At 36.1% G+C, this 17050-nt stretch overlaps 1 protein-coding gene across 1 annotated transcript; it reads right to left on the minus strand.

The window, feature by feature from the left end:
• Nucleotides 1–1438: 1438 nt before the first annotated feature.
• On the minus strand, nucleotides 1439–2485 carry TAAR4 (trace amine-associated receptor 4). The gene has a single exon (NM_001197192.1). The coding sequence runs from the start codon at nucleotides 2483–2485 to the stop codon at nucleotides 1439–1441; it is 1047 nt and encodes a 348-aa protein (NP_001184121.1).
• Between the last annotated feature and the right edge of the window lie 14565 nt (nucleotides 2486–17050).

Below are 17050 nucleotides of genomic sequence, written 5' to 3' on the forward strand. Positions count from 1 at the left end.
CTAAGGTTAAAACAAGTTTCTCAACCATGAACTCTATTGAAGTTTGGGGCCAGATAATCCTTTAATGTTGTAGCTGTCTGTGCAGCTCCAACTGTGCAGCAGTTGGAGACTGTTTAGCAGCATTCCTTACCTCTACCCTCTCAATGTCAGTAGTCCTCCCTCCCTGGTTGTGAAAACCAAAAATGTCTCCAAACATTGCCACATGTCCACAAGGAGCAAAACTGTCCCTGGTTGAAAACTACCAGGTTAGAGAGATGAAGAGATGGTGTGAAGGATGAAAAGAAGATTGTAACAAAACAAGTTTATGGGATAGAAGGAAGAAAAAGACATGAAGAGAGATTTGAGGCATTAAGTATTATCCTAAAACTCTGGGATAGGGCAGGAACTTAAGTTTGTGAATGAAGCTCGGTGAATAATTACTATGTACACACAGAAACCCAAATATGTGGCAATACCACCTATATGTATATACACAGGCCATATATATATACACACACACACACTCATATACATATATACATATAGATATACATATACACACACACAGTTATATATTGGGAGAAAGAAAGAATATATTCCCAAACTCTTTATTTATTCTTCTTATTCAATAAGACATTTCAATTTTATGAAAATATTACAAAACTCACATCAATTCTTTTTGAAAGAGGTTAAAGTCAGAACACAAAAAATGAAAGTAGTTGCGCTTGTCTGCTTTCTTCTCCCCTTCCACATCACTCACATGCTCAATAATCCAGGTTCCCAGTGTTCTCAAGCTCTCTCCCCCACTCTTCTAAGATACAATAACAGTGATCTTTTTTTAAAAGATTTTATTATTTATTTATTTATTTGACAGAAAGAGAGAAAGAGAGCACAAGCAGGTGTGGCAGGCAGAGGCAGAGGGAGAAGCAGGCTCTCTGCTGAGAAAAGAGCCTGATGCAGGTCGGGGCTCGATCCCAGGACCCTGGGATCATGACCTGAACTAAAAGGCAGATGCTTAACCAACTGAGCCACCCAGGTGCCCCAGATATAACAATTATCTTAAGAAAGATTTAGATAAACTTGGTGTGGCTGTAAATAAGTGTGACAACCAACTGTGTCTCTTCTTCTGATGTGTATAAGAAAAAAAAAAAAAGAGGATCCCCCATTGGGTTTAAGCCAAAAGAATGAAATTCTAAATCCCTGATTTTGTAAATTCAGGAATTAGTAGGCCATGCGACAGAGTTTCTTTTTATTGGAGGTGCCTTCCCCAGAACTCCAGAAACCAACCACTTTGGTAGCTCTGGTACACCCAGAAGGTTAGATCTATTGCTCCTACTTAAGTGTCCATAACACCAACTGGAGGAATCTCCTTACCCAGTAAGTTCATGGCCCTACTTTTGGGAAAAGATCATCCAAGATTCCCTACTAGGAAAGAATCTTGGAGAATGGAGAACATTGCCTAAGTATCTGCAGGATATAGGTTTAGGGTAGAAGAGTCAGGGTGGAAGATTGTTCCAGTGACAATCATCCTCAATGCTTTTCGAAACCAGGGATAAAACATGCCATATATAATGGGATTGAAAGTGGAATTGAAATAACCCAGCCAGAGGAAGACATTGTACAAATCTTCAGGAGTTGTAAAATTAATGAAAGGGTCTATGATTGTCAAGACAAAAAAGGGCAGCCAGCACAACACAAACACTCCCATGACTATGCTTAATGTCTTGGTGGCCTTGCTTTCTGTTTTGGATGATACTTTCATTTTGCTTTCTGACCCAGCTTGTCTCTTGATAGGACCCATGCCAATTTGCCTAGCATGCTTCCTAGCTACTGTGAAAATGTGTACATAAATCCCCACCATTACAGTTCCAGGGAGAAAGAAGGCTATAAAGGAAGCCAGCACCCCCCAGAGTTTATTAAATATCAATATACACAAACCTGTGCAGTCAATGGCTGCAACAAAGTCCTCTGTACCAATTAGGTTTAACTCTGAGAATACCAGGCCAAAGGCAAAAAAGATGGGAATAGACCAACTGATGAGCAGAAAGACCTCTATTACAGGGATGGTAATTTTGATGACATAATGCAAAGGGTCACAGACAGCATAGTAGCGATCCACTGAGATGAAGCAGAGGTGAAAAATAGAGGTGGTACAGAGCATGATGTCACAGCAGCTGTGGACTTTGCAGAAGAGGTCTCCAAAATACCAGCAAGACTCAATGGACCTGACCATACTGAAAGGCATGACCACACAGCTCAACAAAAAGTCAGTGGTGGCCATGGATAGGATCAGAAAGTTGGTAGGATGCTGGAGCTGTTTGAAGTGGGCAATGGAAATTATCACAACCAGGTTGCCCAACATGGTCATCACTATAGCACCAATCATGACAATATACATGGTACACACACTCAGCATAGACCTCATATTTCTAGGGCATGAATTGTTGACCAAGGCAAAGCAAAATTGTAGTTCTGGAGGGTTGTAAATGTCAGGTGAATTCATCATCTTTGTCCTGTGGATACTATTAGTCTTTTGCAAAAGTACTATGGTTCTCTCCTTTCTGTGAAAGAAAGAGGAAAAACAATAAAAAATTGTTGGTTGGCAATTTTTCAGAAAGGCCCAGCTAGCTGCATATCCGATCCCAGATCGAACTCCCTATCTACCAGAAGCATTGCTTCTCAAATATTAATGTACATAGGAATCACCTAGTGATCTTTTTAAAACACAGATTCTGATTCTGGAATGGAGGTTGAGAGTCTGCATTTCTTATTGGCTCTTGGGAGATGCCAATACTATCAATCTAAGGAATGCCTCTTAACTAGGAAGAGATTAAAAGCAACTAAATGAATATTGTCACCCAATGTCTGAGTAACCCAGTTAAAACCACCTAAGTGACCCAGGTAAGTGCCCATGTTCTGATTGCACTAATATGTAGTCCTTACTCAGGATTCCAGATCTATAGACACATCAAGACTTTTGTCTGTTCCACTTACATTAACCAGTTTGCTGATAAAAGCCAGGAATAACTAGGATTATTGAATAACCAGGATTTATGAAACCATCATTTAGTGTTTAGCTCAAACAATAATAACAATCTAAAAATTGTGTTTTTTCTCCCCGTTAACTTCTCTTGTGGGTATTTGCAAATGCTCTGGATCCCATTGCTTGACACATCTACTCAATTTAAGAAACATTTCTCTTTCCAATGTGAACAATATAGTTTTTAGAATTTAGAGCAATTTATGGTAAACTAAAAATGTGCTAAAGCCTACAAACTTATATACACGAGTAATCTTAAAAATAGGGAAGGGGATGCCGAAATGATAGATTCTGTAAATCTCATAGGTTATCTCCTTCCATTTAGCAACTGCATCCATGAATTTGAATTTAAGTTGAGGTCTCCTTGTCCATAGATTGCAAGGCTAATATTGGTAACAAATTGGACACACAGACGTGCTCACTGTTTAAACTGTCACTTTACATAATTTATGCTGTTGACCTAAAAATGTGAAAATAATGAGACTGACTCACCCAGAGTATGACTGAGGTTTGATTTGTTTTTCCAATGCCAGAATTGGATGTGTGACTCTGATGACCAAGAACAAACGTTACTGAGCTATAAGGCCAGGTTGAAGAAGTGGACTTTGGCTTGAGAAGAATACATTAAATAAGAATGCAATAACTTTGAAAATATTGACAGTACTTGCTACTATAGCTCAATAATTTTTTTATAATGTGTATTATTTGAAATGTTAACATTATGACACATTTTATTTGCTCTAGACATAATAACTTAATGTCTCAGATTACCATTTTTCTTTAGATATGTTTTATCTAATCATACACTTATCCAATCAAATATTATGCGATGGAGTTGAACTTGAGAAACCAAAACATAGGGAGAAGTAAGAGGTAAGAAGGACAAAAACTTATTCAAGTCCCATTTAAATTGGATTATCGATTTTGGAACACACGGTACAAATAATTTCACTACTTAATCACTTTAGCCATAAAATACTGAATATAATGAAATCTTAAACACCAAATTAACTTTCTTAATAAATTAACTTTATTCTGATTTTTATTTTCTTTATTTTTGTGACTTTAAATTTTTTAATTCTTTAAAAAATTATCTTTAAAGGTGGATAACAGGTATCACAAAATTACTTAAGCATTTGTCACTGTACATCCACAGACACAGCATTCCTTGTAAAAAAAATATACACCCTTCACTAGTTGATGGTATAATTTGGAGAGTCTGAAGTTTCATTTTTGAAAACTTAATGCCTGAAAGAATTGGTATAACTTTCTAGGTTTGCAAAGTGAGTATCATTGATTTCACCTTATTTATTTATTTTGTGTGGGAGGAAACAAAGTATAAAACAGCTGCCTGAATGAAATAGCATCATCTAAAGATTGTGCTGCAAGGTTACATATATCAGGTAAGTGTTTAAACATTTAAGTGTTATAATAAGACTAAAAGAATAATGCATACGTTTACTTAAAAAGTTATTACAGAGGTGAATTGTGAAGGTAATGTCAAAGGTAATAATACTTTTAAGTTCTTGGCCACAAATCACAAAAGCAAGTAAACAAATGCCTACATGGCTGCTGGTCTACTGCTTCCTTAAACAAGGAAATTGTCATGAAATCAAGCACAGTTGGGTTTTGTTTGTTATTTAAAACTGTAACAAAATAGATTCCTTTACTTTGAAGATTCACCTTCAAAAAAGATACAATCATTTTTAATAAGATTAAACAAAGTTAAATCTACTATGACATCTCACTTTTATTAGAGAATATTATCACATGTATATGATATATATATATTTCTTGATTTTTAACAATAACATTTCCAGATGCCAAATGAATGACAACATTGTAAACAATCACCAGATATAAGCATAGGAAATTGCTAGTTATTTTTGCTAGGAAGTAATAAGAAACAGTTGCAAACAACTCTGGAGAATTCCTTAAGGGAAAAGATAACCTAATAAGGAAAAGATAACCTAGTAAGGAAATAGACACAAGGACTCTGAAAGAATGATTTCCCCAGCACTGCAAAGAAAAAATGGAAAAGGACCTACATAATAATTTTCCCTAGTCATTAAATACTAATTAAATATTAATATATTTGCATTTCTCTCAAATAAGAGGGAAATATCCATCAAGGTCAATAATGTATTGTAAATAAAGTGGAAATTTTAGGAAGGACATAACATACCTGCTTTACCAGGCATGATTTTTCTTCTCTTAGCTGGTGACATACCTCAGCTGTTTTACCTCTGAGACTATTTCTGCGAAAAAAAAAAAAAAAAAAAAAGTTTTTATCTTATTTTGATGTATCTCACTCACACAGTAGTTTCTCCCATAAGGGCACTTACTTGTGAAGTATATTCAAGAAAGAAGAGCTGTGGGTCCTCTTATCATTGCCTCTTTAGAATCTCTGTGTTTTTTTTTTTAAGTATCGAGATATATTTTTTAGATCAGTATTTTAAGTTTGGTTCCTTTCAATGTGCAATCAATAAATAAATATATCTAATTTTTTCCTTCTTTTATTATATTTTTCTCTGGCTCACCAGAATTTGTCTCATTAGGTAATTTGGAGCTAAAATCATTGAGAGATGAATTATCTGTTGTACTAAGGTTTCTTACTGTGCAACTGGGCATCGTGCCTCATGGCTCTCCTCTTTGCTGATACCGACCAGGAAAGGCACGTAGGCCCAAGCTCTTCTGGGTAGACTCTCAGCAGGCTAAGCTGTCATCAGTACATATCCACAGAATATGCCTCCTGAGACTGCATTACCTACTTTTGTCCTACTTTGGATGGGTGTGCCCTTTAACAAGATTCAATGTGCTACCAGCAAAGCGATTACAGCAGGTCACCAGAGAATTGGCTCTTGGGGAGTGAATCAGTTTGTGCGGTTTTCCCTTTGACTTCAAAGAAACAGCATAGACTAGCTTCACAGAAGGCCAAAGCGGAGAAAAATGAAAGGGAAGGAGAGACAAGGAAGGAAGAAGGAAGAGTAAGGAAGGAAAAATAATGAGTTAAAATCCAAAAAAAATGCTCACTCCACTTATTACCAAATGATAGAAAAAAGTTTAATCCCTAGTGAAAATTTGACTCATTTATACCCTTTCCTTTTACTGCCATCCACAGTTCAGTGATATTCACACTGCACTGAAATCCATAATTTTCCATATGAAGGTCTCAGCCAAACAAAAGTAAGAAGAACCATGTTTCAAACCAACCAAATGAAAAGTGAAAACTCCCAGCACCATGTAGGTGTCATGTGATCCCTGGGGGAAAGTGTTTCTATTAGGCTACCTCAGTTCTGAACACTAAGCTTCAGCTTGTTTACATTGATAATTTTGTCATCCATCAGGGACACAGAACTGTTATATCTAAATACTCAATGCTTTAGACAGCATCAGAGCTTAAGTATTTATATTTAAAAAAAAAGAATAAAATTATTTGTATTTAAATTAACTAGTAAAAACTAACTTTATTTCATCCTCTGAGGATTTTTCTTTATAAAATGAAAAGCCTCAGCAAATAGGGATGGTTAAAAGAGGTTGGGTTTTCTTTTAATGCTTATCTGGGTTTATAAAACTTCTCTTTCTAAGCTTCTTCCTAGACGGACCACCAGTAACTATAGTATATTTTTATAAATTTTCATTGTATCAGGCCGGGTCCTGTCAGGAGAGTAGAAAGGAAAATTGTTATTTTAACCAAAAGAAATTAATCATGAAATTTTCTTAAGAGATATTGGAGGATGTGTGACCTCTTAATGGCTTTAAGAGTTTGTCCAGTCTCAAGCTGAGGCTCCAATGCTTCAATGGTGTTTGACTCAACAAAATTATTTAGCATGAAGATAACTCCTCAGTGAGCTTCCGAGCTGATAAAGCATAAAGTACAGGCTTGGCTGACTTGGCTGCTGCAGTCAGATTCTGAGCTGTCTGACCAATGGTCACAGCTCTTCTGGGGCTCTACAGAGGGTAAAAGGACTTTTAGAGCACCAGGACTTAATTATTACTAAAAGAACTTAGTTTGCAAAAGGAAAAACAATGACCGTAGGAAGATTTTTTTCTTTCCTTGGCATTAATTTACCAGTAAACCACTCTCAGCTGTTCATCCCCGAAGATGCATAGAATAGTATAGGACAAAGCATAAATAAGAATAAATTAAAATAAAAGAAATAAGAATGAAGTAATAAAGAATAAAATAAAGATCAAAGATTAAAGTAAAAAAACAAAAGGAGGGAAGGAAAGGAGAGAAGGAGGGAAAGGCAGACAATTAATAGATACAAACAGCACACTTGAATTTTCAACAGGATTCTCTTCATACACTAAAAAAGTAACATATCTAAATTAAACACAAAATTTAAATGGATCAGGTTAGGTATATTATACCTGAGAAGCTTTGCGAAATATGTGTTCATTTGCCTTTATGTTTTCTTCTCTTTCTTCTTATGTTTCTTTTCTAGGATTCAAATTTCTAGAGCACAGGATTTGATTCCAGTTTATCACTGTGTCTGTTCTGGATCCCTCTGGTTAGGCATCAATAACTATGCATTGTGCTCAGTCACAGAAGGAGGAGTGATATACTGTAATCGTTGAAATGCGATAAAACAAATATCACAAAGCTAACAACTAAGGTATTTACTGATATCCAATGATGAATATACATGTGCTTACATGGATATTTATTGCAGCATGACTTGTTACAGCAGAAATCAGAAACAGTAGGGATCCAGTTAAATAAATTATGATATTTCCAAATAATGGAATATTTTACAGACTTTTTGAACAATTAGGCAAAACTGTTCCCCAGTATAGAATGACTCCCTAAGATGTGTACTAAGTGAAAGAACTAAGTGGCAGAACAGCATGTATAGATATTTTGCCATTTTTTTTAAATTGTGAGAGAACAATATGTACATTTATGATTATTTGTGGAGATGCCTGTGTATGTCCAGAAAGATATGTAGGAAAGAGATTGCCTCTAAAAAAAAGAGGTCTATAAGATGAAAGGACAAAGACTAGAGGGAAATTTATTTTTTTTAATGTACAGACCTTGGTTCCTTTTGCACTTTTTAATATGCATGCATTCCTTTAAAAAATAGATTTTTAAACAAGCTTTTCTTTATTTTATTTTTATATATGTCATTCAAACTATTAATTAGAACTTTATCTAGCTGTATGCAGGGTTTAAAAACCCTTATAACTTGGGACACCTGGGTGGCTCAGTGGTTGAACGTCTGCCTTCGGCTCAGATCGTGATCCCAGGGTCATGTGATCGAGTATCGCATCAGGCTCCCTACAAAGAGCCTGCTTTTCCCTCTGCCTATGTCTGTTTTTCTCTGTGTCTCTAATGAATAAGTAAATAAAAGTCTTTAAAAAAATACTCTTATAACTCATGCGCATGAGGCTCCGAATTAGTTATAGAATGCTGTCATCCAAATTCATAGTATTAGTATAATCTATGTTCAGCTTAAAAGTAATCTTTGTAAATTTGCCATTTTCAGTATTTGTAATATTTAAGAGAATTTAGCAGATTAGTACCTTTATCACCATAGCTTTGTGATTCCCACTTAAAATGTGTTATTATTTTTTTCTGTTACATTCTTAAAAGTTTTTTTTATTGTAGTACACATACCCAGTGCACAAATATCAAGCATACAGCTTATGAGTTTTTAAATGCATATAGACCTACATAGCCATAATCCAGAAGAGACATAGAATATTTCCAGCATGTGGGGATCCCTGGGTGGCTCAGCAGATTTAGCACTTGCTTTTGGCCCCGGGGCATGAGCCTGGAGTCCCAGGATCGAGTCCTGCATCGGGCTCCCTGCATCTCCCTCTGTCTGTGTCTCTGCCTCTCTCTCTCTCTCTCTGTGTCTCTCATTGATAAATAAATAAAATCGTAAAAAAAAGAGAATATTTCCAGCATGCAGATGATTCCCTCATAACCACTACTCTGTCTTCTTTCATCGAAGATTAGATTCTCCGGTCCTTGCAAATTTTTAAAAGTTTATTTCATTTTATTTTTTAGTAATCTCTATACACAACATGAGATTCAAACTCACAACCCTGAAATCAAGAGTTGCAGGCTTCTCTGACTGAGATACTCAGGCACCCCTCCTACAATTTTTATAGATGGGATTACAATATGTATACATTTAGTGGTGCTGCAATCTTATGTCAGGTGACCATATATATGTGGATCTGGTTCTGGAATTTCTGCTGTGTTCTATCCTTGCACCATGGTAACTGTGCAATTACTGTAGCATAGTAGTATGGAATACTTGCTGGGGAAGTCCTTAAGTTTGTTCTTCAAAATTGTTTTCTATATCCTTTGCATTTCAACATAAAGAATGGTTGATGGGAGGGCAGGATTTATTTCCAAATTTTGGACAACTGGTAAGTCTTCAGGAATGTAACTTAGATCCATGGTGCTTTATTACTTCAAAACCCTTTTTCTAGGAAGATGAATCAGTGTTTCTTCTCTTCTTAAAATGATTCCCATAAATGTGAGCTCCTGAGATTTTAATAAGATTCAAAGTCATCTGTTACTAATTCATTTCCATATTTATTTATGTAATCATTTAAAATAACTCAGGAATGAGTTATCTGCTGCATTAAGGAAAGAAAAGTTTCAACTGCTTATTCTTTCCTGTTCTTGTTTATTCTATTCCATCCATTCATTTATTTACTCAACATGGGTTTATCTATTGAGTGCTCTATTCTTTTTAATTTATTGGAAGCTCCTCAAGAGTTTATTCTACCTATATAGGTATCTATAATAGTCAAACTCATGAAGCAGAGAATACAGTAGTGATTACCAGAATGGGGAAGTGGGGAGTTATTGTACAATGGATGTAAACTTTCAGTTATGCTAGATTAAGAAATTTTAGAGCTCTGCTGTACAACATAGTACCTCTAATCAACAATATGGTATTGTGTACTTCAAAATTTGTTAAGAGGCTAAATCTCATATAAGTGTTCTCAAAACGCACACACAAACAACTAAAACTAAAAAGGGATGGGCAGAAGGTGTTGGCAATGTCCATTACCTTGATTATGGAGATGGTATCACAGGTGTTTGTGTATGTCCAAACTAATCCAATTGTGCAGTTCTTTGTATACCAATTATACCTCAGTAAAGCTGTTAAAAAAAAAAAAGAATTTGTGGTCAACTTTTACCTTGAACAATGACTTTTCTAGAAACTCCTTTGAACTACAAGTTAACATCTCTCCTAAAAATACTTAATACACGAAAACTAAGTGAGTTCACAGTGTTTTTCTTTATGCATTCTTTCAATATTTCAAAGTCTTCTTTTTAAAGAGTCTGTAGATGTTGTAAGAGTTTTAAATGGATATGACTGTTGAAATATATGGAAAACTGGGGCATTTGCTCCTCCTGCTTGTGCACTCCCTCTCAAATAAATAAATAAATTTTTTTTAAAAACGAAATATAAGGAAAATCATGTACCTATGGGTCAAACCATGAACCTGGGTCAATGCTTCATAGCTTCTCTACTCTCTATTCCCTTCCTGTCCTCTCCTCTGTCCTTCTCTTTTTCCCTATCATCCTTGTTTCTCTTCCCTATGTTGCTTGAATTTTATTATTCATCTGAAATTCTAACTACTGGAGCCATGTCATATATGCCATCCCTGAGTGACTCATAGGGACCACCAATTTTACGTTCACAGACTTGAGCCAGTAAATCTCACATGATTCCCCTTATTGATCACAGTGGGCTGAATGAAAAATAATGGACAAATTGGCATAAATCCAAACTCTTAGTAAGTTATTGCACCTGCTTTGCTATTTACTTTGGGGACATACACCTTACCATGAAAAATAAGTTCACTGGCTGGTTCTGGAGACACTTGACGGTATACCTCTCACAGTGTATCATATCTACTTAGTGGGTTACAGAAAAACAAGTCCAGTTTTGACTGAGTCAGACATAAGAGACTCTAGACCTACATCAGATTCTCCCAAGCCATAGAGATTCAACCAGAGTGCACCTTGGTGCAGGCAAGCATTTTGGCAGACTCAACTTAGTTTTGCCTTTGGAACCCTAAGAAAGAGCACAAAAAGTCCCTCTCTGGTCTCAAAGTGTCAGAAGCTCCTTTCATTCCTTCTGATTCTATCATTCTTTCCTGACTAACCCAGAGAAAAAAAGAATTTGTCATGACAGAGGAACCTGTGTCATGTTAGATGGAGAAGCTCCTTTCTCAAGACTCAGGAAGATTTCTCTTTACAAAGTCTTAGAGGATCTCTTTTGAGCTGGCTTCCACATGGCTCTCCTGTTTGCTCTAGTTTAGGGTTTATTTCCAAAGAAGAGGGAACTAGAACTTTGGACTCCGGGTTTTTCTTCTAGTCTGAACTTCACCTCTCCCTACCTGTGAGCTTCTGGTCAAAGGAGGTATGCTAGACTAGATGGACCTTACAGGTTCTTTCAGCTCTGAAAGTCTGTGAATGATAGGTAGCCAAAAGGGCATCAGTTTTAAATCATCTTTCTGTAAACAAATAGAAAGAAGAAAAACAGAAATAAGATGAAAGAAAGACAAGGAATAAAGGATGTGGCCCAATGTAGGAATTCATTGAATAGTACTTTAATTCTGAGGTACATCTGACCAAGTCTCTACCTCTGTAGATACTCCTCCACTCCTTTCTTCTTTTTCACTAAGGAAAGGCTATGAGCATTTAACCTGGACCCCACTTTAGCATACAAGTGATAGCACTGGATAAACAATTGTTGAATGTAATCTGTGTTAAAATATACACCAACTCACATCTTGTATTTTCTTGACTTTATCTCCTAAAATAAACTCTAAGTAACAACTACATCTTATCAGGCACAACTTTTTAATATATTATCATGAGGCAAGGAAGCTGTATATCTTATTAACCTCCGGATTCTCAGCACCTTGGTTGGCGCTTATGACAGACACTTTTCGAATGAATAAAAATATAAATTTTTGAATGAATAAAAATATAAATATTTTCGAATTAATAAAAATATAAATTTTCAAATGAATAAAATATAAGTAAATGATAAGTTTTGGTTTGTTTAAAAAAATATATGCATTCTTCCAATAAAAGCAGTTGCTTCAATATGCTTGAAACCTTGCTATAAACAAATAGACTAGATCCAAGAGCACAGTTCATGAGCTTATCTTCCAGGACTAAATTGCTTCTATGGTGCTATAAAATAATCTCTTGTTATTTAGGCAACATTTAGACAAGTAGAAAGATTACTGTAGACATATTTTACTGATCCCTTAGGCTACTGAGAAGAGGATTCAAGATACTGAGTTTAGATAAATACAAAAGAGTCAGTGGGGGCAGGGGCTCCTAACTGCTTCAGCTAAATGCACCTGGGAGGTGGTGACAGTGATGGCACATGACTCCTTGGCGTTTCATGAATGCATTAAGATGGGGTTATACTGGCTCTTTCCAGTCATTTATGCAATGTTTTAGCACCTTACCTAATCACTTCGCAGAGTTGGAGATTTTCTTCCAGCTGAAACTCACATACTCTCATAAATTAAATAGTGTATGGAAAGCACAGACTCACAATTAAACTTGCACAGTATGTAAGTCCTTGAAGACTTATGTACTTCAAGTATATTATTGCCCAAGAAACTCCCTGTCACATCTCAATTGCCCATATGACCTTAATGATGACAATTATGACCCTGAAACAACATCATGGGAGTACTGCATATAAATAACTGCTCCACTTTAAGGATTGAGAGGATTCTAGGAGGCGTTTTGACATGAGGTCAAATTTTCCACCTTGCACATTACTATTTTATACAAGGGAAACTTCACTTTCAGTACTTCGGTACTTTCAGAACTGGAGAAGACCTCAAATGAATGTTTACAAAGATGTATTGTGTGATGCAGTTTCCAGTCTCCTAGCTGTCTTACATCCTACAGTAGGGCTTTGAAATCAGGCTGACCTGGTTTGATGATTGGCTCAACCACTTATTAACCATATTACTTTGGACAAGTTTTTCAGTGTCCCAGAGCCTCAGTTTCCTCTATGAAGTGGAGAAGTTGTCTCTGAAAATATTTAACACCATTAGCATTATTTTTACCTTCCTCCCTGCTTTTCCTCCTAAGAATTATGGCATCTCCTCCAAGTTTGCCTTATTTTGAATCTTCCATGTAATTTACTATGTTGAACTACATGCCTCTATGAAATTGCCATTTTTGTAAGTTTAAAATGTTCAAATATTGATAATTTGAGGAACTTACTCTGGGGATCTTTTTCTTTTTCTCCCTTAAGTTTCACTTTCAAGCACCGACTGATAAAAAGTTTGGCGTATCTCCAATCACATACATGTGTAAGAAGTCAGATTTTCAATGCAAGATTATATCATGGAGCTAAAGCTCATTGAAGAGAATCTTCAGTGAACACATTGATTTTAGTAGGAGGAAAAGGTAGCCCAACAGCAAATTTTAGGTTCAGAATCAAATTTCCATAACCTTAAAGTGCTAGTATTATATAAGATGTAGTAGAAAATGGGAAATTTATGATCCATGGTTCTAACAGAAGGAGGCAGATATTTGTACATGCTATCTGTAAGGCACCAACTAATACAAGTATCACCACTGCTAGAAAACACAATATCCTGTTCTGGATCCTATTTGGTAAAGAACTTAAAATCGCCATTGCCATCTATGTATGTATGTACGTACATACACTGTAATCCAAATTAAGATTTTTCTCATTTTTAACTGTTGAGAAATATCAAGTATGAAGGATCAGCAAAGGGAGATATGAATAATTAGTACTGTTGTTCTTTAATACACTGACTCAAATTAAATGTAATAAGAAGGAAATTTTAAAGTTTTTAAAAAAATTTGAACACAAATTTGGATAACAAAAAAAAAATTTGGATAACATTAATAAATAATGTGCTTTCTTTTTTTTTTTTCTCCTTTGAATTCTGATTGTCCTGGAATTTAAGGCTGAAGCCTTGCATATTTCAACTGATTGCCCAACTGCTTAAGAAAACCACATAAAATTTCAAACTAGCCTCTGAAACCATGCACTCTTCTGAAAGTCTGCTCATGGTGTGCCAGTAAGAAAGAGTCTCTTATCAAAACCGGCACTGATTCAAAGGCCTAGAACTAACGCTAACAGTGTTTCATTTCTCTTACCACAAGTCAAAAAATGATGTCAATTTTAATATAATCTTCTAAGAAATTTATCTTAAGCTACAAAGTCTCAAATATGAATTCTGTTTTTAATGCTCTATCATCATGCTTAGCCTGATAGTAAATCTTACCCAAAGAGCAGATTTGTATTAATTTTCTATTGAATTTGTTAAACGAAGACAGCAGGGTGACAGTACAAGGTGTAAATAGTATAGGTAGTATAATAAAAACAAACAAAAAGCAAAGGTTTGAAATTTATGAAAATTCATATATTGGATCTTTTCTGCTTAATTCCTTAATACCTAATATAGTCTATAAGGACTATTTAAAGACTACAATCACAAAGACTCCTTGGAAGACATTTCAAGGATGACAGGTAGACTATATTCAAATATAACACTGAAAACTAAAAACCAGAAGGAAAATAGTTCTTTCTGTAAGGCTACTTTATAACTGTAGTAGTTTACATGTGATGACACCAAAAAGTAAAAGTAGCATCTGGCACGTAAATGACTGATTGATTCCAAATGGCTCACAGTTCGTGAGTCAGCCTTGTCTAATCACATAGCAGCTGGCCACGGGTAGAGGCGACCTCTTGAGCATGTTGCCTTCTCAAAAGCAGCTGGCATCAGGAAACACATTTAAAGTGACAGTAAAAATGCACGGAGAACAGGCAGAGCAACCTGCATTTCGGAAAGCGAGGGCAGAAAGAAGAGCAAAAACAAAAAGCAAAGCCAAACATCTTTCTTATAATTAGCTGTAAACAATGGCATTTTTGAAAACCAGCAGAACAGAAGAATCTCTGCTAAAATTATGCATCAGAGAAAGTGTTAGAGGACCCAAGAGGAACTGTTCTAAGTATACTTTTTATCAAGATCACATACACGTTTTCCGTTGGACACAAGGGAAAGAGCCTGAGAAAGCACACCCTGGCTAGAACAGCAGAGCATGCTTCTGCACGCTGCAAGTATATGTTACCAGCATCTGTCTGCTGCCTCTTCTTCCTGCAGTTGGCAATAGCACAGACACTCTGCCCACAGCGGTCCCCATACTGCCCTGCAAATGCTCACTCCATGGCTTAGCCAATCCCCTTTCCTGCACCTGATTGCCCTTTTCATCTCTGACCACTTCAAGGCTCAGCAGAAGTATCATTTCCTTCCAGGATCTTTTTTTGACTCTCCCAGTTGGAGTTAACCTCATGAAATTATACAGTATTAGGGTGGCCAAAGATCCCAGAGATAGGTGATTCCACTTCCTCATGTTACAGGGACTTTGATTTCAAATACCTTTGTTTCCTTCTGGCACAATTGTTTTCTAAAATAGCCTTATCTTAACTGTAAATCTCTTTTTTTTTTTTAAATACGATTTTATTTATTTATTTGAGAGAGACAGAGAGCACAATGCGGGTGAAGGGAACAGAGAGAAGGAGAAGCAGGCTCCTACTGAGCAGGGAGCCCAAAGCAGGGCTCTATCCCAGGACCCTGGGATCATGACCTGAGCCAAAGGTAGGCACTTAACCTGCTGAGCCACCCAGGTGCCCCTTCACTGTAAGTTTCTTGAAAAAATTTTCTGTCTATCCCCATTACCCTTCCAACTCTTGCAACACTTTCTACAGAGCTGTGTACATGGCAGGTATGTAGTAACAGCTTGTTGAGTTAAATGCAAGGACACTAATCCCAACAACACCCGAAATCTGGTTAATAAGCATCTTCTCTCATGGTAGTAGAGACATCTGGTTTAGGAATGATTAAAATATCAGGAAAACAGTTAAGTGCTGCTCAGAACGTAGGTAATAAACTTCCTCCCAAAATAAACAGTATGCTAAATGAAACCCAGTCCACAATTAAAATTTTTTATGTCTTAAAGTTTCTAAATTACTTGAAAGGCACATTCCCACTATAACTAAAGCCTTGAAGTAACTATTGCCATTAAAGGCTGGAACCAACATTATAACCTAGGTCTTTTGGCTCCTGTTCAGTGACCCTCCCACCATGTCTTTCTTTCTCTAATTATGATAACAATTCACATCTGAGCTATTTGGACAGCAGAAAGTCTATGGCTTCATCTGCTTATCATTTCTCCCACTCGGCCTTGCTCATCAAAGCATGTTCCATAGAACAGCCACATTGTCATCTCCCAGAAATGTTTTGGGAAATGAAAAATCTTTTTTTTTTTAATTTTTATTTATTTATGATAGTCACAGAGAGAGAGAGAGGCAGAGACACAGGCAGAGGGAGAAGCAGGCTCCATGCACCGGGAGCCTGATGTGGGATTCGATCCCGGGTCTCCAGGATCGAGCCCTGGGCCAAAGGCAGGCGCCAAACCGCTGCGCCACCCAGGGATCCCCGGGAAATGAAAAATCTTAAGCTATCCCAAAGTGCACTTCTTAGCAAGATACCTATGTTATTTGTATGTTCAATGAATTCCAGAAGAACAATTCTAGACAATAAGGAAACTGCATTTTTTGTTTGGACTCTTTGTATCTGAAGTGAGTAAATAATTTTGAGCAGCAAAGAACAGCTGAATACCTTAAGTCAATGCTGCTGGCAAGAGAAAAATACCAAAATTGAAATATGTAGTGAATTAAGTAGAATATAACAAGAATTGTTTATTAAATTATAATATTAAAGGGGAGAGTACAATTTAGCATTATTGAGACATTTAAGTACCTTATATTTATTAAATCGAGTTTGGCATAGTTCTTGAATTTTATAAAAACATGTTTTATATGCCACCACATAGAAATTTACAAACCTTGCCAAATAAAGTTTGAAGGAAAATTTACAAAGTTTCTTTCACTTAAATTTCATAATAATCATTTTCCAGTTAGGAAAAAAATCCTACATCCTCTACTGCAACAATTTCTGGTTTTCTATGAAATTTAG

This window comes from Canis lupus, chromosome 1 (assembly GCF_011100685.1).
Source record: "Canis lupus familiaris isolate Mischka breed German Shepherd chromosome 1, alternate assembly UU_Cfam_GSD_1.0, whole genome shotgun sequence".
Classification (NCBI taxonomy): Eukaryota; Metazoa; Chordata; class Mammalia; order Carnivora; family Canidae; genus Canis; species Canis lupus.

Coding starts and splice junctions, on each gene's coding strand:
- TAAR4 (NM_001197192.1), bottom strand. CDS start 2,485: ATGATGAATTCACCTGACATTTACAACCCTCCAGAACTACAATTTTGC.